The sequence below is a fragment of the Balaenoptera acutorostrata genome, chromosome 6 (assembly GCF_949987535.1).
Source record: "Balaenoptera acutorostrata chromosome 6, mBalAcu1.1, whole genome shotgun sequence".
NCBI classification, from domain to species: domain Eukaryota; kingdom Metazoa; phylum Chordata; class Mammalia; order Artiodactyla; family Balaenopteridae; genus Balaenoptera; species Balaenoptera acutorostrata.
The window spans coordinates 76,274,879-76,297,027 of record NC_080069.1 but is presented as its reverse complement, the minus strand read 5'-3'; the positions used below and the strand labels follow the sequence as shown (position 1 = coordinate 76,297,027).

Genomic DNA, 22,149 nt, shown 5'->3' with positions numbered 1-22,149 from the left:
TGCTCCTCCATTCTTCAAGTCTCAGATAAAAGAGCACTTCCTCAAAGAAGTCTGCCCTGAACCCCTTAGATTAGATTGTATTCAACTGTCACAAGCTTCTCTACTTCTTGACCACTGTAAATTATAGTTGAATTGCTGGATCGTGTCTTTCTATTCCACTGGTGTGTAAGCCCATCGAAGGCTGTGAGTGTGTATATCTCATCTATCCCTGTAGCCCTGGCATGCACCACAGTGTCTGGCACTAAATAGACATCACTAAGCAATTGCTGAATGAATGAATGAATGGATGGTTTCAGAGTGGTTCACAACTAAGAGTACAGAGTCCTCCAGAATAATTCAGTAACCTTGAGAGGATTTGGTATCATTTTTCAACTTCATCTGGATCATTCTCTTTTTCTGAATGTATATGTTCATGATATAAATCTTCCTGGGGGGCCAAAAGGGTAACCCAACCCTCCATCAAGGTGAGTGACATTCCAGGATCCTAGGTATAATTCTATCATGGGGAGTGCACCTGCTTCAAAGTAGGGCCACCATAATATCCAGCCTCGTGGGTCTAGGTGAATCTTCACACAGTCCTGGGGCACAGCAGGTCAGTGATATGAAGACATTCTCAAGCCTCTCATCTTGCTTTCTTTTAAGAAACAAAATTTGTCCTGCTTTCATGTAAAGGAAATTTTATAATTTCCTGCTCAAGTAGCCACAGTGATGAAGAGAGGCAGTGGTGTATTGCAAGGTGTAATACGAGGCAGCATGGTGTAGTGGAAAGGGCACTGGACAAGGAATCAGAAGAACTAGGTTCTGGTTTTGACTGTGCCACTTGTTTTCTGAGTGACCTTAAGCATCTGGCTCTTTCTGGCTAAAATATCCTTCCCTTTTGAATTGGACAGATCTCTTGTCTATCAAGTTTCTGTAGGCACTTAATAATTATAGTATACTACTTTATCTAGGAGTTGTTGGTACTTCATGTGTGAAGGCAATTTGTAAACTGTAAAATACTAGGCAAATTATGATAATTTTGTCATTAGTCCTTAAGAGCAGTTTTATCTTCCTGATTTTGAATAGTATCTATTAATACAAAGTGAATTTTCATTCCTGCTATTTTTTTTAAGATTTTTAGAAATTTCATGTAATGTCTGAAACATTTATATTAACATATTTCCATACATATTCCCATACACATACAAATATAAGATTTTTAGAAATTTCATGTAATGTCTGAAACATTTATATTAACATATTTCCATACAAATAACCCAATGAAAGTTTAGTATTAGTTGTTTTGTTTGTTTTTTTATACTGCAGGTTCTTATTAGGCATCAATTTTATACATATCAGTGTATACATGTCAATCCCAATCGCCCAATTCAGCACACCACCATCCCCACCCCACCGTAGTTTTCCCCCCTTGGTGTCCATATGTCCATTCTCTACATCTGTGTCTCAACTTCTGCCCTGCAAACTGGCTCATCTGTACCATTTTTCTAGGTTCCACATACATGCATTAATATACGATATTTGTTTTTCTCTTTCTGACTTACTTCACTCTGTATGACGGTCTCTAGATCCATCCACGTCTCAACAAATGACTCAATTTCGTTCCTTTTTATGGCTGAGTAATATTCCATTGTATATATGTACCACCACTTCTTTATCCATTCGTCTGTTGATGGGCATTTAGGTTGCTTCCATGACCTGGCTATTGTAAATAGTGCTGCAATGAACATTCGGGTGCATGTGTCTTTTTGAATTACGGTTTTCTCTGGGTATATGCCCAGTAGTGGGATTGCTGGGTCATATGGTAATTCTATTTTTAGTTTTTTTTTTTTTTCACACACACACACTGTATTTTATTTTTACAAGAGATAAATAGACTGACACCAAGCATTGTACATGGATGACCACAACAAAAGCAACAATGATTGCAATTACCAAACATGAAACACACTCATACTATGTCATAATATTGACATTCAGTCCAGTAATCCTCCACTGTAACAGCTCCTTTACTTTGCAGTGAAAATTGATTTGTATATTCTTTGCCTCTGAGTCCTTGTGGTATTTTTTTTTAATTCAGACATAAAGTCACAAAAATTATACTCATCCTCATCAGTTCACTCAGTCCCATGTAATTTTTTTTTTTTTCCATCTTGATCTTTTGTTAGCACTTTTATGAGTTCATCAGTTTTTCATTAGAGTTCTGAAAATGCTTATTAATTCAGTTCAGCAGTACAGTCAGTTACCAGAAACCTGTACTTGTCAGAGTCTTTTCCATGAATTTCTTGAAGATGAAACCCTTTTATAGGAACATATTTGCAAAATCATCAGAGTACACCCAGAACTGTTTGTAAATGACAAAAGACTTAAAAATGACCATGGTTAAAGATTTGATGAAAGTTCATAATAATGCAGTTGACAAGAAAATTAGTTATTTCTGAGATATACATTTTAAAGTAATAACTAGGATTATTACTTATAACATTATACCAGAACATATAAGATTTTTAGAAGTTTCCTGTAATGTCTGAAACATTTATATTAACATATTTCCATACATATTTCCATACAAATACAAATATAAGATTTTTAGAAATTTCATGTAATGTCTGAAACATTTATATTAACATATTTCCATACATATTTCCATAGAAATACAAATATAAGATTTTTAGAAATTTCATGTAATGTCTGAAACATTTATATTAACATATTTCCATACAAATAACCCAATGAAAGTTTAGTATTAGTTGTTTTGTTTGTTTTTTTATACTGCAGGTTCTTATTAGGCATCAGTTTTATACACATCAGTGTATACATGTCAATCCCAGTCGCCCAATTCAGCACACCACCATCCCCACCTCACTGCAGTTTTCCTCCCTTGGTGTCCATATGTCCATTCTCTACATCTGTGTCTCAACTTCTGCCCTGCAAACTGGCTCATCTGTACCATTTTTCTAGGTTCCACATACATGCATTAATATACGATATTTGTTTTTCTCTTTCTGACTTACTTCACTCTGTATGACAGTCTCTAGATCCATCCACGTCTCAACAAATGACGCAATTTCGTTCCTTTTTAGGGCTGAGTAATATTCCATTGTATATATGTACCACCACTTCTTTATCCATTCGTCTGTTGATGGGCATTTAGGTTGCTTCCATGACCTGGCTATTGTAAATAGTGCTGCAATGAACATTCGGGTGCATGTGTCTTTTTGAATTACGGTTTTCTCTGGGTATATGCCCAGTAGTGGGATTGCTGGGTCATATGGTAATTCTATTTTTAGGTTTTTAAGGAACCTCCATATTGTTCTCCATAGTGGCTGTATCAATTTACATTCCCACCAACAGTGCAAGAGGGTTCCTTTTCTCCACACCCTCTCCAGCATTTGTTGTTTGTAGATTTTCTGATGATGCCCATTCTAACAGGAGTGAGGTGATACCTCATTGTAGTTTTGATTTGCATTTCTCTAATAATTAGTGATGTTGAGCATCTTTTCATGTGCTTCGTGGCCGTCTGTATGTCTTCTTTGGAGAAATGTCTATTTAGGTCTTCTGCCCATTTTTGGATTGGGGTGTTTGTTTCTTTGATATTGAGCTGAATGAGCTGTTTATATATTTTGGAGATTAATCCTTTGTCCGTTGATTCATTTGCAAATATTTTCTCCCATTCTGAGGGTTGTCTTTTCGTCTTGTTTATGGTTTCCTTTGCTGTGCAAAAGCTTTGAAGTTTCATTAGGTCCCACTTGTTTATTTTTGTTTTTATTTCCATTACTCTAGGAGGTGGATCAAAAAAGATGTTGCTGTGATTTATGTCAAAGAGTGTTCTTCCTATGTTTTCCTCCAAGAGTTTTATAGTGTCCAGTCTTATATTTAGGTCTCTAATCCATTTTGAGTTTATTTTTGTGTATGGTGTTAGGGAGTATTCTAATTTCATTCTTTTACATGTAGCTGTCCAGTTTTCCCAGCACCACTTATTGAAGAGACTGTCTTTTCTCCATTGTATATCTTTGCCTCCTTTGTCATAGATTAGTTGACCATAGGTGCGTGGGTTAATCTCTGGGCTTTCTATCTTGTTCCATTGATCTATGTTTCTGTTTTTGTGCCAGTACCATATTGTCTTGATTACTGTAGCTTTGTAGTATAGTCTGAAGTCAGGGAGTCTGATTCCTCCAGCTCCATTTTTTTGCCTCAAGACTGCTTTGGCTATTCGGGGTCTTTTGTGTCTCCATACAAATTTTAAGATGATTTGTTCTAGCTCCGTGAAAAATGCCATTGGTAATTTGATAGGGATTGCATTGAATCTGTAGATTGCTTTGGGTAGTATACTCATTTTCACAATGTTGATTCTTCCAATCCAAGAACATGGTATATCTCTCCATCTGTTGGTATCATCTTTAATTTCTTTCATCAGTGTCTTATAGTTTTCTGCATATAGGTCTTTTGTCTCCCTAGGTAGGTTTATTCCTAGGTATTTTATTCTTTTTGTTGCAATGGTAAATGGGAGTGTTTCCTTAATTTCTCTTTCAGATTTTTCATCATTAGTGTATAGGAATGCAAGAGATTTCTGTGCATTAATTTTGTATCCTGCAACTTTACCATATTCATTAATTAGCTCTAGCAGTTTTCTGGTGGCAGTTTTAGGATTCTCTATGTATAGTATCATGTCATCCGCAAACAGTGACAGTTTTACTTCTTCTTTTCCAATTTGTATTCCTTTTATTTCTTTTTCTTCTCTGATTGCCATGGCTAGGACTTCCAGAACTATGTTGAATAATAGTGGTGAGAGTGGACATCCTTGTCTTGTTCCTGATCTTAGAGGAAATGCTTTCAGTTTTTCACCATTGAGAATGATGTTTGCTGTGGGTTTGTCGTATATGGCCTTTATTATGTTGAGGTAGGTTCCCTCTATGCCCACTTTCTGGAGAGTTTTTAACAGAAATGGGTGTTGAATTTTGTCAAAAGCTTTTTCTGCATCTATTGAGATGATCATATGGTTTTTCTTCTTCAATTTGTTAATATGGTGTATCACATTGATTGATTTGCGTATATTGAAGAATCCTTGCATCCCTGGGATAAATCCCACTTGATCGTGGTGTATGATCCTTTTAATGTGTTGTTGGATTCTGTTTGCTAGTATTTTGTTGAGGATTTTTGCATCTATATTCATCAGTGATATTGGTCTGTAATTTTCTTTTTTTGTAGTGTCTTTGTCTGGTTTTGGTATCAGGGTGATGGTGGCCTCATAGAATGAGTTTGGGAGTGTTCCTTCCTCTGCAATTTTTTGGAAGAGTTTGAGAAGGATGGGTGTTAGCTCTTCTCTAAATGTTTGATAGAATTCACCTGTGAAGCCATCTGGTCCTGGACTTTTGTTTGTTGGAAGATTTTTAATCACAGTTTCAATTTCATTACTTGTGATTGGTCTGTTCATATTTTCTGTTTCTTCCTGGTTCAGTCTTGGAAGGTTATACCTTTCTAAGAATTTGTCCATTTCTTCCAGGTTGTCCATTTTATTGGCATAAAGTTGCTTGTAGTAGTCTAGCAGTTTGTAGTAGTAGTCTTGTAGTAGGATGCTTTGTATTTCTGCGGTGTCTGTTGTAACTTCTCCTTTTTCATTTCTGATTTTATTGATTTGAGTCCTCTCCCTCTTTTTTTTGATTTGATTTGATTTTTTTTATTGATTTGAGTCCTCTCCCTCTTTTTCTTGATGAGTCTGGCTAATGGCTTATCAATTTTGTTTATCTTCTCAAAGAACCAACTTTTAGTTTTATTGATCTTTGCTATTGTTTTCTTTGTTTCTATTTCATTTATTTCTGCTCTGATCTTTATGATTTCTTTCCTTCTGCTAACTTTGGGTTTTGTTTGTTCTTCTTTCTCTAGTTTCTTTAGGTGTAAGGTTAGATTGTTTACTTGAGATTTTTCTTGTTTCTTGAGGTAGGCTTGTATAGCTATAAACTTCCCTCTTAGAACTGCTTTTGCTGCATCCCATAGGTTTTGGGTCATCGTGTTTTCATTGTCATTTGTCTCTAGGTATTTTTTGATTTCCTCTTTGATTTCTTCAGTGATCTCTTGGTTATTTAGTAACATATTGTTTAGCCTCCATGTGTTTGTCTTTTTTATGTTTTTTTCCCTGTAATTGATTTCTAATCTCATAGCGTTGTGGTCAGAAAAGATGCTTGATATGATTTCAATTTTCTTAAATTTACTGAGGCTTGATTTGTGACCCAAGATGTGATCTATCCTGGAGAATGTTCCGTGCGCACTTGAGAGGAACGTGTAATCTGCTGTTTTTGGATGGAATGTCCTATATATATCAATTAAATCTATCTGGTCTATTGTGTCATTTAAAGCTTCTGTTTCCTTATTTATTTTCATTTTGGATGATCTGTCCATTGGTGTAAGTGAGGTGTTAAAGTCCCCCGCTATTACTGTGTTACTGTCGATTTCCTCTTTTATAGCTGTTAGCAGTTGCCTTATGTATTGAGGTGCTCTTATGTTGGGTGCATATATATTTATAATTGTTATATCTTCTTCTTGGATTGATCCCTGGATCATTATGTAGTGTCCTTCCTTGTCTCTTGTAACATTCTTTATTTTAAAGTCTATTTTATCTGATATGAGTATAGCTACTCGAGCTTTCTTTTGATTTCCATTTGCATGGAATATCTTTTTCCATCCCCTCACTTTCAGTCTGTATGTGTCCCTAGGTCTAAAGTGGGTCTCTTGTAGACAGCATATATATGGGTCTTGTTTTTGTATCCATTCAGCCAGTCTATGTCTTTTGGTTGGGGCATTTAATCCATTCACGTTTAAGGTAATTATCGATATGTATGTTCCTATGACCATTTTCTTAATTGTTTTGGGTTTGTTTTTGTAGGTCCTTTTCTTCTCTTGTGTTTCCTACTTAGAGAAGTTCCTTTAGCATTTGTTGTAGAGCTGGTTTGGTGGTGCTGAATTCTCTTAGCTTTTGCTTGTCTGTAAAGCTTTTGATTTCTCCATCAAATCTAAATGAGATCCTTGCCGGGTAGAGTAATCTTGGTTGTAGGTTCTTCCCTTTCATCACTTTAAGTATATCATGCCACTCCCTTCTGGCTTGCAGAGTTTCTGCTGAGAAATCAGCTGTTAACCTTATGGGAGTTCCCTTGTATGTTATTTGTCGTGTTTCCCTTGCTGCTTTCAATAATTTTTCTTTGTCTTTAATTTTTGCCACTTTGATTACTATGTGTTTCGGCGTGTTTCTCCTTGGGTTTATTCTGTATGGCACTCTCTGCGCTTCCTGGACTTGGGTGGCTATTTCCTTTCCCATGTTAGGGAAGTTTTCGACTATAATCTCTTCAGATATTTTCTCTGGTCCTTTCTCTCTCTCTTCTCCTTCTGGGACCCCTATAATGCGAATGTTGTTGCGTTTAATGTTGTCCCAGAGGTCTCTTAGGCTGTCTTCATTTCTTTTCATTCTTTTTTCTTTAGTCTGTTCCGCAGCAGTGAATTCCACCATTCTGTCTTCCAGGTCACTTACCCGTTCTTCTGCCTCAGTTATTCTGCTATTGATTCCTTCTAGTGTAGTTTTCATTTCAGTTATTGTATTGGTCATCTCTGTTTGTTTGTTCTTTAATTCTTCTAGGTCTTTGTTAATCATTTCTTGCATCTTCTCAATCTTTGCCTCCATTCTTATTCCGAGGTCCTGGATCATCTTCACTATCATTATTCTGAATTCTTTTTCTGGAAGGTTGCCTATCTCCACTTCATTTAGTTGTTTTTCTGGGGTTTTTTCTTGTTCCTTCATCTGGTACATAGCCCTCTGCCTTTTCATCTTGTCTATCTTTCTGTAACTGTGGTTTTTGGTCCACAGGCTGCAGGATTGTAGTTTTTCTTGCTTCTGCTGTCTGCCCTCTGGTGGTTGAGGCTATCTAAGAGGCTTGATGGGAGGCTCTGGTGGTGGGTAGAGCTGACTGTTGCTGTGGCGGTCAGAGCTCAGTCCATTCCTGCTATTTGATGGCTGATAGAGATAGACCAGTTCTCACCAGGCTAGTGATAAAGGAGTTAAAATTAATTGTGATTCGTCCATATGCAAGAGATAATTGAGCTTTAACTTGATATGATGCACCTTCCTTGTTTTAATTCACTCCTCTATAATACGAAAACTATCTTTAAATAAAGTAGTCAATATAATACCTCTTTATGGGTCAGACGCTTGTTGGCAAACAACACAGCAAAAGTTCAGCATAAATAGTGAGGACCTGAATTGTGGGCCAGATCAGCTACTACCTTCATAGAATGATTTTAGAGGAAACATAAGTCCGATTTCTCCTCATTGATACTCAGCAATCCCTTACTGAGACAAAATTTTTCTTTCCACAGTTAGACATGAAGCTGAAATTTAAATCTCCTTCAAATAAGTAATATATTAATAGTAAGTTTTTACCAAGATGCAAAGGATTAATTGAAGGTATTTTTTTGATAACAGCACTTGAGCAAGAGGGCATTAGACATATGCCATTTAAAAGAAAAAAGAGAGAGCCAAAAAAGAACTAAATCCATCTTCTTCCTTTACTCATTTAGGTACTGAGATGTTGAAATGGATTTATTTTTAAATGTACTTTTTAAAAAAAATTATCACAATCAAAATAACTGCTATGGAAAAAAATATGGGAAGAAATAACTCCTATCTAAAGTAAATCCTCATAACGCTTTCTCATGTTCTATGTTTGTCAGAAATATGTACTAAATAGGAGCTGAGTTAACCCGCTTTCAACATTTTTTCACTGCAGACTTATAAACGAATCTTTGAGGGACCAGCTGTTGGTGACCATCCAGAAGACTTTCACATACACTCGAACCCAGGCTCAGCACCTGTTCATCATCCTCATGGAGTGCATGAAGAAGAAGGAATTGGTAGGTAACAGTGTGTCCGTGGGTGGCAGAGACCTCCCCACATTCCCTCTGTGTGTTTAACCATTTTCTTGAATCACACACCCGCTGTTTCTCCTTTCTGGCCAAGCTCACAACCATCCTCAGCCTCCACTGGCCCCTGTAGCTTCCTCCCTTCAGTAGCTAAGAAACTTTTCTGCCTGGATCTAATGAAGTGTGGGCAGCAGGGTTCTAGCATCATTTGCTATTGAAGCTCACCTGAATGCTCCGATTGCCTCAACCCAATGAGGTGAAGAGAGAACACGGGTTTCGTCTTTGAAAATGCTTCAGTTGATACTCTCTTAGGTTTGGAGTTTCACTTGACTTGTGAGTTGTGAATCACTGATGTGCTTAGTATCAATGATCTTAGTGACACAGGGTCCAGGCTAATCTGTTCATCTGTACAGGTGGAAAATGGAGAAACGTAGCCAAGGAAGGGTGGGAATTTCTGTAATTTCCGAAGTGTCCTTCAATAACTACTGAAACATTTCTTACATCTGGGGAAAATGTCTTAGAAGTGTGTCAGCACAGAGACCTTCTGTTAGGGTGCACAGAAATAACCTGAGCTAACATTGAAGGAGTAGGCAGAGTGCCAGATCTTTCCATATATTAGCTCACGTGATCTTGGCAACTGTCCCAATGTGAGAGGTACAGTAATTATCCTCACCTTAGAGAAACCCAAAGTCACCTGATGAGTAAATCAGGAACTAGACTAAAAACCATTGGTACTTCATCTCTGTGGGAAGTATTTTTATTCAGAAATTGTCTCATTGAAGCAAATGTAGTGAATCGCCCACTCTGGGTCGATTTGAGGTGGGCCCCAGTGAGAGGAGACTATTCTCAAAGGCCACGTGAGCCCACCTGCTGATGCGGAGGCAAAGGAGCAGTTCAGACCTGAGCAGCAGCCTCACTCGGGCTTTGACGATCTCAGAGTCTGCGTAGGCATCCTGGAATGATTATCTCCGGAGACATAGGGTGGCACTGCTCCTCCAGAGGGGCACCAGGGCCAGACCCTACAAGGCTCAACCACAGGGAGGTAGGTGGTGAGGAGAAGAACTAGAGAGAGCTGCCTGCAGCCTGCTCCCCTCTAGACTATAGCTCCCTGGGCCTGGGCTGGAACTGTCTTGCTCACGATGGTGTCCCTATGTATGTGACAGTGGCTGGCACGCACAGGTGCTCACTGAGGCTGCCAGGAGGGAGGGAAGGAGGCAATTTCTGAGTTTAAGGAACTAAATATTTAGAAAAAAAAAAAAAGATTTGATTCAAATAAACAAGATCCAACTCCAGAAAGCATCACACAGCCTTTGTGAAAAGCCTTTCAGCTGCTTCTAGGTTTGGGATGAGAGAGAGGAGTGAAGTGAGGAGAATGGGACAACACCTCTAATCCTTGAGTATCCAACCTAAGTAGTCTGGCCGCCCTGCAGAGGGAAGCCCACGTGCAGACTGGGTTCACAGTCATGACTGCTGGTGTCCCAGCAGAGCCTCTGTCAATCCTGAAAGTGCCACTGGCGTCCTCCCATCTCGGAGGCAATTAGCTCACAGCATTTCAGCCCATGTGCTTCCTGCACTCCCAAGGAGGGCATGAAACTGAGCTTCTGCATGCTTGCAGCAGGGATTTTCTCCTAACTGAGGATTAATGATTTTCCAACGCTAAGGCCAATGACTGTGAAAGTTTACCAGAACTATGCATTTCAGCAGTCCTGCAAGTTTCCTAGAAAGGCAGTCAGGCTCAAAATTCTAGGAACCAGTTAGAAGTCATAAAATCAAATGAGGTTGAATGTACTTTTCTGGGTATGTTATAGGGCTGTTCCCTGGGATTCTTTCTGTCTGATAATTATCTTGTTGCTTAATCATGGCCCCTGCTGTAAGGTCAGCTGCATTTTCACGCGAGATATTTATTCTAAGAAACGTAAGGTATCCCTAGATCTAGGCTAAGGACATGTGATCTTAACAAGCAGTAAATTGTCCTGATTTCCATCCACATCTGGACAGAAATTAGGATTTTTTAAATCATAAATGTAATTAAAATAATTTCCATTTTTGAAGGACTATGTGTGTGGACAGTACTAGATGCTTTAGAAAGGAGGTGGAAGGAGGTAGGCATTATTCTTCTCCTTTTGAAAGAAACAGGGGAGGGAACTGAGGCTGGGGAGGTGAGGAGATATGTGCACAGCCAGGAAGAGCCACACCAGGTCTGTCCTGCTGCAGAGCCCGGGTATCTTTTCCATGCCGCCTGGCTTAGCACACACAACAGCATTGCACAGGGAGCCCCTCTTCACTTTTACATCCTTCAAGTTGCTTTTTTTTTTTTTTCTTTTCTCAATTAGGTAGTCTAGAGTTTTTATTCCCCCATTGGAGATTTAATCCATCAAGTATTAGGTACAGAGTTTCTTTGCAACTTTTTTTTAAATTGAAGTACAGTTGATTTCCAATGTTTCAGGTGTACAGCAAAATGATTCAGTTTTATATATATATAAAGAATTTCCAGATTCTTTTCCATTATAGGTTATTACAAGATATTGAATATAGTTCCCTGTGCTATACAGTAGGTTCTTGTTGGTTATCTATTTTATATATAGTAGTGTATATCTATTAGTCCCAAATCGCTAATTTATCCCTCTTCCCCTTTCCTCTTTGGTAACCATAAGTTTGTTTTCTATGTCTGTGAGTCTATTTTGTTTTTAAATAAGTTCCTTTATATCATTTTTTTAGATTCCACATATAAGTGATAGCATATGATATTGGTCTTTCTCTGTCTGACCTACTTCACTTAGTATGTTATTCTCTAGGTCCATCCATGTTGCTGCAAATGGCATTCTTTCTTTCTTTTTTTATGGCTGAGCAATATTCCGTTGTGTGTATGTATGTATGTATATATATATGTATGTGTGTATGTATATATATATATATATATATATATATATATATATACCACATCTTCTTTATCCATTCATCTGTTGATGGACACTTAGGTTGCTTCCATGTCTTGGCTATTATAAATAATGCTGCTATGAACATTGGGGCGCATGTTTCTTTTTGAATTAGTGTTTTTGTCTTTTCTGGGTATATATGCCCAGGAGTGGGATTGATAGATCATGTGGTAACTCTATTTTTAGTTTTTTAAGGAACCTCCATACTGTTCTCCATAGTGGCTGCAACAGTTTACATTTCCACCAATAGTGAAGGAAGGTTCCTCTTCAAGTTTCTTTTGATTTCCTTTACAAATGAAGTGGGATGTCATATCCTGAGGTCAACCTAACCATTCATTGCCAAGTTCAACTTAGGGATTTGGTTCTAGAGCTGATCGTACATCTTTCTCATCCCAGCATCCTATTAACTATGTCATAAAAATCTGCACTATAGATGCTTGTGAAACCCAGGCCTCTGGGCTGTGTGGCCTTATGGAAAATATGCATTGATGGGCCCTTTGTGTGAGTACTTTCTACTAACTTCATATTGTTCTTGAAGAAATTCACTTCTCCTCTGCTTATTTCCCAACTTGGGTCAAAACACCTGAAATCCTGTCATCTTCTGAGAAGATATATCCCTCTAGACACCAAGCCATGAGCTAAATTCCATCATTGTTATTCAGGAAAAAAATAAAAATAAAGCAATAAAAACTGTCCACAGCCACTATAGTAATTTGGGGACAAATGTAAGGGATCAGTGGCCCTCCACCTCCTTCCTCTCAAGAGGGATCTGGTCATAAAGCACATCAGGACAGGAAAAGTGGCATAGCATACTCTGAGGCTGATTGCGTATGTAGAAACCATAGAGCCTTTTAGTTCCAGAGGACAGTGCCACCTCCTGCCTCTTGGAGCTCCTGCCTGCCCTCCGAGCTCCTGCAGAAGCCTCCCCCCATCACCACTTCCAACCCACCAGTCCCAGGCTGGGCAGTACCTGTGCTCCTGACACTCTGTAGTGATGGGGTACCGGTCAGACTCAGCAATGTAAGCCCCATGGTACGTGTGGCCCTAAACAAGTCATGGTGGAGGATGGCACCCACCTGGCTCCTAGTTCACTACTTCCATTTACACGCTGATGGCTCCTCTAATTTGCTACCCTTCTCTCCCAGCCGTTGGACCTCCTAGGGGCCAGTGCTGTTCATCTGGCCACCACTTCCCAGTCACACCTGAGGATCATGTCTCCACTCCAAACTGATGCTGCTCTAAAATCCAAGACTTTAAATTCCATTCTCACCTCCAAATACAGTCACCCTCCCCTCCCCCCACCACCATCACTTTATTCATATCAAACTTGAATGCCAAGCTTTTCCATAATTTGCTAGTCTGAGATCAAATTCTTGAGATCATCCATGTGGAAGCATATTTTAAAGTGTGGTTTTCTTTGTCCTCTTAGTTGAGAGTCCAAGCCATCACTCCCAAAGCTGAGTCATTGGTTCTAATTCAGTTAGATCTTCAGTCATACTGGGCAATCTCTTTATTCATCTCTAGTCAATTCAGGATGTACAGGAATGAAGATAAACTGATTTTTTAAAGACATCAGATGTCAAGAATCTACCAAGGATGTCTACAGGTATAGAGAAGAGGTAGTTTGGGGAGAATTGGAGGGGACCTGGTACCCACCTTTCTTTGGAAAATGATGGACACATGCAACCTGAGAAGCTAAATTTAAGGAATAGGTCACTATTATGTCCTAGCAGCTGAAGCTATAGCATCTCAATATCATCACATTCTCACTTGGGTAGGGCACCTTAAGGCAAGGAAAAGCCAAGGACATAGAAATGTGCTAATGGAATAAACTGAAGCGAAGATATTAGGTCATCAGGTTTGTGTCCTTTTCAGTAACTTCTCTGTAGCATTTGATGCTGTTAACTCCTCTTCCCTCTTCCAAGTTACATTCCTGAGGAGTCAATGATGTTAGACTCTGTAGATTCTGTTTCCTTGCCATTTCTCTTACAGTTCATTTATCTTTCTATTGCTAGTTCCCCTTCTTCCTCCCCATACTATAAAAAGATGTTTATCAAAGATCAGTTCTTGGCTCTTCCCCTTTCATTCATTATTCTGACTTCAGTTATCATTTTGAGACAATTCCCAAATTACACATGTTAAGCCTTGTCTTCCTCCAGGCTCCTTCATTTCCAAAGTCCATGCTCTCAGACATTCCCTCATTCTTCCTTTCCTAACCTATCACTCTTCCCTATTAACATGGCTTCCCCTAATCCAGTATCCCCCCCAACAATCCATTTTATACACTGCAGAGGTTGTCAAACTTTTTTCTGTAAAGAGGCTGATGGTAAGTATGTTAGGTTTTGTGTACTACATACAGTTCTGTCACATAATTTTTCTGTTTGTTTGCTTATTTGTTTTTAAACCACCCTTTAAACTATAAAAACCATTCTCATCTTCCTGGCCACGGAAAAACAGGCCATGGACCAAATTTGACCCACAAGCTGTGGTTTGCTGACCCCTGCTATATAGTAATGCCAGATACTCTTGCTGGAGCAGAGAACCAATCACATCAGTCATTTGAATATGAAGTATAACGTTTTGCCTATAGTTCCAGTCTTACATTCCATCACTTTTTTATGGACCCCTTACACTAACCAAACTAATCTTCTTGCAGTCATTTTTTTATTTCCTACTTCCCTGAATTTGTTCAAGTTTAGAACCCTCTCTTTAGCCATAACCAGTTGCCAAACACATGCAAATACACATGCATGTACATGCACACGTGCACACACACACCTAGAAGACACCTCACTCCTTTATTTGTAACTCTCTTGTGGTACTTATCGTTTATACCTGAAGTTATTTATGTGTATCTCTAACTTCCCATGTAAACTCTTAAGAGCAGAATCTCTGTCCAATTCGTTATTCTCACTCATCCCTAGTTGTACTTAGTAGCATAGCATATATGTAGCAGATGCTCAATAAATCTTTGTTTAATGGATGAGTGAGTGAATGAATGAATTCAGATAAATATACATTAAGGCAGAAAGATACATATTCAGTATCCATAAATTGCCCTAGAATTTTCATTAACACAGCAGCATGTCTCCTTAGGGCGTCGTAGATTTGGTTTATGGACGTAGATTTGATTCAGGGCCATCTGCTTAAGTTGCTCTACCTATGGGAGGTATCCCAATGCAGTGGTTATGAGGAGCAAGCTGTAGAAGCAGACAAGTCTGGATTCCAATTCTGGCTTCAGCACTCAAGAGACTTAACTTCCATTAAGCCCCAGGGCCCTCAGCTTTTAAAGAGAGTGATAATAATACCTATGTGTTCCAGGATCTGCCACATTTAGAGCTTCTTCCTTACTGGTACAGATTATGCTTTGATTCTTTTTTTTCTAACCACAATGAGACAAATGTCACAATACCAAAAGATTAAAACTGGCACGAGGATTTCACATGACCTATTCTATGCCCTACCAAGTCCAAGGCCAAGCAGTACCCAGACGTCACTCACATGGCTTCTTGTCCTCTGCTTGATGGTCCGAGGCTCCAGAGCTGATGAATATCCGCTAGACACTGGGGAAGGCAACAGAGGGGTGTTTTCTGTGCCTTACAGGTGAGTCTTTGGAGGCCCAACTCTGCTACCTTCCAATGCAGGGAGATGTATTACTTTTATGAGGGCATATGTAAAGCATATGCTGATGTCCCATCACAACTCTCTAACCACATTTGGGAAACTGAGAGACAACTCTCTACTTGTCATTTCATAGATTCATAAAAACCAAGCAAGCATGACTTCTAAACAAACAGGTTTCCTCTCCTTTCGCAGATGGGTATCCTATATCTGAGGAAGAACCACAAAGTGCAAGATGTTCCTTGCTTAGAAAAATAGATGTTTGTAAGACTCTTAATACCATAGACAGGAGCAGTTAGTGTACCTTGACGCATTGATATCTTAGCATCATGTAGGAGATATTCCTGAAGATCCCAGTTACCCCTCCACCACCCTGGGATGCTGGGAGAGTTGTGCAAAGAATGTTGGCACAGTTTGTGGCTCCTAGGAAATACTCAATAACCTCAGCTATCATTACAGTTATACGACAAGTCACTACAGATGCTAATTAGAGTACAAGTACAGATACCTGCTCTTACCCTTGTTTTTTCCCTAGTCCTATAGATAGTTATAATTGTTACTGGGGCACAGTTTGACTTGAGTCACTTGTCATCCATCTTCATGTTCCGTCTTCTTTCCTTGCTCATCACCATGGACAGAGAGGACAGACAAGAGGAAACATATTTATATGTAAACTCCCATGTGATAGGAGAGGAGTGAGCCTGCACCTTCCCTGTTTAACACCAATGGCCAAACAAGTGCAGTAGATCTCGTGTGGTCATGAAGGGAAAAAAACCTCTTAGAGCTGAAGAAAGGCTTTTTAGGCCAAACGGCTGAAAGTCATAAAGTCAGGTATCAAGTTTAGAAAACAGTTCTCTCTAACACAGTGTATGGGGAGAAATAGAAATGCTCTTTGAGATCAATGCTGAATTGTACCTAGCTCCTTTTAAGTTCATTTGACTATCATCGTAACAATTTAAATCCAAACGTCTTAAATAAGATGGAAGGAGGATAGAGGGGAAATATTGTTCCATTAAAAATGTTTCCATATTAGTTCTCAAAACGCACTGAGTTACTGATTAATTTTTGGAAGTTCTGAAACTTTTAGGTGATAGAATATCACTACTCTAGGAATAAGGATGATGAAGGCTTTGGAGTCAGTTTGCCTGGCTTCAAATCCCAGATCTGTCATTTAATACTTGGCATTAGCAAGTTATTTAATCTCTTTAGTTTTCTCCTCCAGAAAGTTGAGATAATAATAATATTTATGTTATGGGGTTAATTATAAGGATTAAATGAGTTAATATATGTAAAGAACATAATAAGCATTCAATAAATACTTTTATTGTAACGATGATGATGTCTATATAGCACTTTATCTTTAACAAAGACAATTTTCTTGTCATCTTATTTGATACTACAATCAACCTTGCTAAGGTCAGTATTAGAATCTCCGTTTTACAGAGAGAAACCAAGACTCAAAGACTTAAGTGACAGGCCCGACGTCGTGTAGCTTAGTCAGTGGCCACCCCAAGACTTGAACCAAGAACATCTTTCTGCAAGTCCTCTGCTCTTTCCACCATATTTCAGCTGATTCTATATTCAAAATATCAGGTATGACCAAGTTAAAATGACTTTAAAGTAGGAGCCAGTTTTCTCTTTCATTCCTAGAATAATCTGAACAAATATTTATTAGATTTTTAGAGTCCTGGAAGGAAAAAAAAGAATACATTGTTGGTTGATATTCCTGGAATGCCCTCTGCCCCTGTAGCCATTATATTCCTACAAGGAAAATGTAAGTACAATGTCCAAATCACTTGAAATTTCTACATCAAGGGCAAAGTGAAATTATTCTTTTCCAGCATAATACCTTAATCAGACCAACTAGAAGTCCCAATTAGTGATCAACTCTCCTATGTCTTCTCACAAAATATTCATTGAAATAAAAAAGAAATTTGAAGGAAATGTCATTTACACAATTCCTTGCCAAGACAGCTGATCATAACACCTTTCGTTTAATGATGTATAATAACACTTTATAATAGACAAAGGTCTGTTGCACAACTTGTGTCATTTGAGCTGCACAACAATGGGACAAGAATCATGTCTATTTTCCAGCTAACCAGAAAAATTAAACAAATTGGGAAAGACCAGAGAAGTATACAGAAAATGGCCATCTGATTTTCAACCCCACTATGCAGGTCTCACATTCTCTCTCATAACCAATAAAAATGCATAGAATTTTAATGCTTCTGACTTTTTTCAACCATATTCATTAAATATTAGTAGATTAAGGCAAAGGGAAAATATAGCAAGCATTAAAATATAAATAATTAAATATAAATAATGCCCAAAAATAAACATATTATTGTATTATTTTATTCCTTAGGAGCTGACTTACTAAATGGTTTACATGACAATTGGTTTGAGTTCCAACTCTAGGAAGACTCCATCTCACCTCCAGTCTACATTTTCCCTCTGCCTCCCTGGTCCAGGGTCTCATCATGTTCACCTAGACCATTGGTGTCTGCTTGGTCTCAGCACCGCCAGGCTCTCCATTCCAACTGACACTCAACTGCTGAAGGATTCCTTTTACAGAGCAGCTCTCATAACATAACCTCCCACCCACTCAGAAGTCCCCATTGCACTCTCTAGTGTTTCCCAAAGTGAAGAATACCTACTGCTGATTGCATGAGATCATTTCAGGTAGAATGCAAATTCATATTTTTATTTTAGGAGATACAGTTTTTTGCATATGTATTTGAAATGATTACAATAAAATGCAAAATATAAGTGTATATTAAGCCTTTAAAAATATAAGTTTTAAAGGGGAATCAGTTTGAAAAAAAGATCTAATTGTCATGTTGGGATATAGATATGGCAAAAAGATGAAGATTGTACAAGGATGACTGTAGGCTGGAACATACTGGCTTTCAGAATTAAGTTGCAGTTTCTTAACCTAGCATTCAAGATCCTCCGTGATCCAGATCTAGTCCTCCTTTCCAGTCACAACTACCAGTACTACTACTCTTGTCCCTTATACTCTAGCCTCTCCATACCTAATCTTCTTTGAGGAAAAAGACTATGCCTTATACATCTTTCTGTATTTTGTGCAAGCTCTTGAATCCTCTCTCAAATGTTAAATGCAGTAGGCTCTACAAGCACCAGGATGGATTCTTCACCCCTACCCTACAGCCTATTCCCAAATAGGAATTTTACTGTTGTAAATAGAAATACATGGGCTAGCGTTTTCCCTGAATTCAGTAGGCTAACAGTTCTTAGCCTAGTGTTCAAGAACAACTAGAAGTCTCTAGGGAGTTCTGTGAATCCCCTGAAAATATACATAAGATTCTGTGTGTGTGTGTACGCATTTCATGGAAAGAATGCATTCAATTCTCAGATTCCCCAAGGTACAAACAACCCCAAAGAGCTAAGAACCACTATATTAGAGACCTCTCCATGGCAGCAACCAAATTAGAATCATGGGAGCCATAAACATTGTCTCACATTCCTTTTAGTTCCTCAGAGATATCCCATTTGGATAAACATTTAAACTCTGAGCAATTTTTAAATGTGTGAACCTCCACATTTCTCAATAAGAGTTTTGTACACGTAATTTCTTCCATGCAAAACAGTCAATCATGCATCTCAGGAAGTCATCAGCTTATAAATGGGCTGTGATCCAAGGATCTATTTACAACCCAGAATCCATTTTCTCATAAAGAAATGTAAATAATTTAGCAAAATTCTGGTTTGCTATGAAGAGTCTGAGAGCAAGAAACCAAGAAATGCAGTAGGAAAGAAGGAAAAGATTGTCATTCCCTTCTTTGGGACATCCCCATCTTGTTCCTCCAGTGTTACCCATCTCCCACCTCCTACAATTCCAAGTCCTCCCTGCAGAGCATCTTGTCTGGGAACCTGGAATCCCAGCAGCAAGAGTGATAGCTCTTTGACCTCCGTAACATACTTGAGCTTCCAATAGAGGAAACTTATTGAACCAAAGGAATTATTGATTAGGGGACTTCAAGGTAGTATAACAAATGAAGGGGGAAATACAGGTGGGAAGGGCAATGAAGAGGTAGGATGCTGAGTCTTTTTTGGAAATATTCTGATGTCAACTGTCATATTCAAACCATTTCCAAACTCTGCTTCCTACAGCATCTTCATGATGGGTAAAGGCAAGGATAAAAAACATGCTGAATATGACAGACACCAGCCCACCCTTTCTCTGTTTTAAATTCATCTTAGTTCTGTAACCCGTCTCCAGTAACAGTTCATTCAACTAAAGATCGTAGGACTAAAGTTTGAAAATCACTTCTCCAAAATAGGTGTTTCCCAGCTTATTCCCTTCCTCCATTTCTTTTTTTTCATAGCTCTTTTTTAAAAATTTTATTGAAATATAGTTGATTTACCATGTGTTAATTTCTGCTGTACAGCAAAGTCACTCAGTTATACATATTATATATATACTTTTTCATATTCTTTTTCATTATGGTTTATCACAGGATATAGCATATAGTTCCCTGTGCTATACAGTAGGTCCTTGTTGTTTATCCATCCTATGTATACTAATTTGCATCTGCTAATCCCAAACTCCCAGTCTTTCCCTTCCCCACCTCACCTCCCCCCTTGGCAACCACAAGTCTGTTCTCTATGTCTGTGAGTCTGTATCTGTTTCATAGATATGTTCATTTGTGTCGTATTTTAGATTTGACATGTAAGTGATATCATATGGTATTTGTCTTTCTCTTTCTGACTTAACTTCACTCAGTATGACAATCTCTAAGTCTATCCATGTTGCTTCAAATGGCATTATTTCATTCTTTTTTATGGCTGAATAATATTCTATTGTATATATATACCACATCTTCTTTATCCATTAATCTGTTGATGGACACTTAGGTTGCTTCCATGTCTTGGCTATTGTAAATAGTGCTGCTATGAACATAGGGGTGCATATGTCTTTTCAAACTATAGTTTTGTCCAGGTATATGCCCGGGAGTGGGATTGCTGGATAAAATGGCAACTCTATTTTTAGTGTTTTGAAGACCCTCCATACTGTTTTCCATAGTGGCTGCACCAATTTATACTCCCACCAACAGTGTAAGACACTTCCTCTACTTCTGATTCCACAATTTTACTCAAACATGTAAGTTTTGTTTTTGACCCACAGTGTTTGCAGGAGGAAGAAGGGAGTGGAGGGTTGGGGTGGGGAATAAATGGGAAGGAGCTAGAGAGGCTATTTATACGCGTGGATTATTTGTAAACCAGGTTTCTGAAACCAGATACTTTCTGCTTTCTCTTCCATGCTAATCAATGTGTATAAAATACCTTCTATCATTTGATCTCATTCACCCACACTTCCTTCTGTATTAGTATTTATGCTGCTTCTTATTAGATGTGAGGCTCAGTAAATGAATACATTCATCGAATTCCAAGGTTTCAGGCAGGGCCATTAGCCTGGTGTTGATCACATGTTGCCCAATATATCATTCTCCCAATTCATGATCTGCCTTCCCCAAACCCAAACCTTGACCTGAGAAAGTTTTTCCCAATTGGAAGACAAACATACACTGCCTAAAGAGCGCTCCTGCTACTATTATCTCTATCATTTATCTTTGGGTTTTTACTTGACCATCTTCTCCCTCAAAGGGAATTTAAATATTTTACCCACTAACCTCCTCCTTTACATTAAATAATATTTCCTTTCTTTTTCCTTCTCATTTGGCCTTTGTATTTTCTTTATTCTCAGGCCACTTCTACTGTTTGTTATCAGCACATGGCTATCAACCGTAGGGCCGGTGCTCAGGGCTTGTTCTGGAGCTGGTCTGTCATCTTCATTCCACAGTGTTGTGACTAACACTTCACTCATCCCCGTCCTTGTGGGCCTTAGCATTGGCCCATGGCAGCCACATTAGTTTCCTTCCCCTACTTCTTCTCGTTTTTAATTCCTAGAAACATAGATACATAGTTCACAGAAGTATAGAGGCTTGGGGTGTTAAGAAACCACTTAATAGTGATTCTCAACCTTGGCTGCACATTAGAATCACCTGGGGAGTTTTAAAAACTGCTGATGTCTGGACTCCACCCCTGTGAAATAAATTAAAAGTTAGCTTATGTGAAACTCCTCCTTTTTCAAAGATACCAGCAAATGAAGTATCCTGATACAATGAGAGCAGGCCTGGTGGGGGGCTGGGCAGAGAAAGAGCATTATTAAGTAAAACTGGCCCCAAACTGACTTGATTTTAAATGTTGTGATCACATCCTCCTCCATGCGCTCGGCCATGACTAATAACAGTGGTGAGAATGACTGTTGGGGTCTCACACCACATCGTGGGCTCTCTGCACATGCCAGCGACGAGCCATTCAGTGATAAAAGACAAGAGGCTCAAGGCGTCGCCGACTGGTGGAGGGAAGGGAAGAAAGGAGGGAAGTGGAAGAGGAGGGAAGAAAGGGAGTAATTCATCCCTAGCTTGCCAGTTGCTTTTTGCAATTTTATCTTCCCTACAGCAGAGGCAAATAATGCCATCCCTATTTTTACAGACAAAAAAGTTGCTTGGAGTGACTAGAGGTCACTCGGCTAGCAAGTGGTCTGATCAGGCTTCCTCCTACCACTCCTGCCTTACTGTCGTCACCTGTTCAAAGTCTGCTGCTCTGGTTTTGAAGGTCAGGGAACACAGACCCTCCAGATCTGAGTGAAATAAAGTTCCAG

General features: G+C 38.8%; 1 protein-coding gene across 11 annotated transcripts in view; it reads left to right on the top strand.

Annotated features, from left to right (window-relative positions):
- TRPM3 (transient receptor potential cation channel subfamily M member 3) overlaps positions 1-22,149 on the top strand; it is a 526,465-nt gene that overhangs the window by 355,329 nt on the left and 148,987 nt on the right. For all 11 annotated transcript variants that reach the window (XM_007182257.2, XM_028166547.2, XM_028166549.2 and 8 more), the window contains one exon: positions 8,769-8,892. In XM_007182257.2, the coding sequence (XP_007182319.1) occupies positions 8,769-8,892 (124 nt within the window). The remainder of the gene's footprint in view (positions 1-8,768; positions 8,893-22,149) is intronic.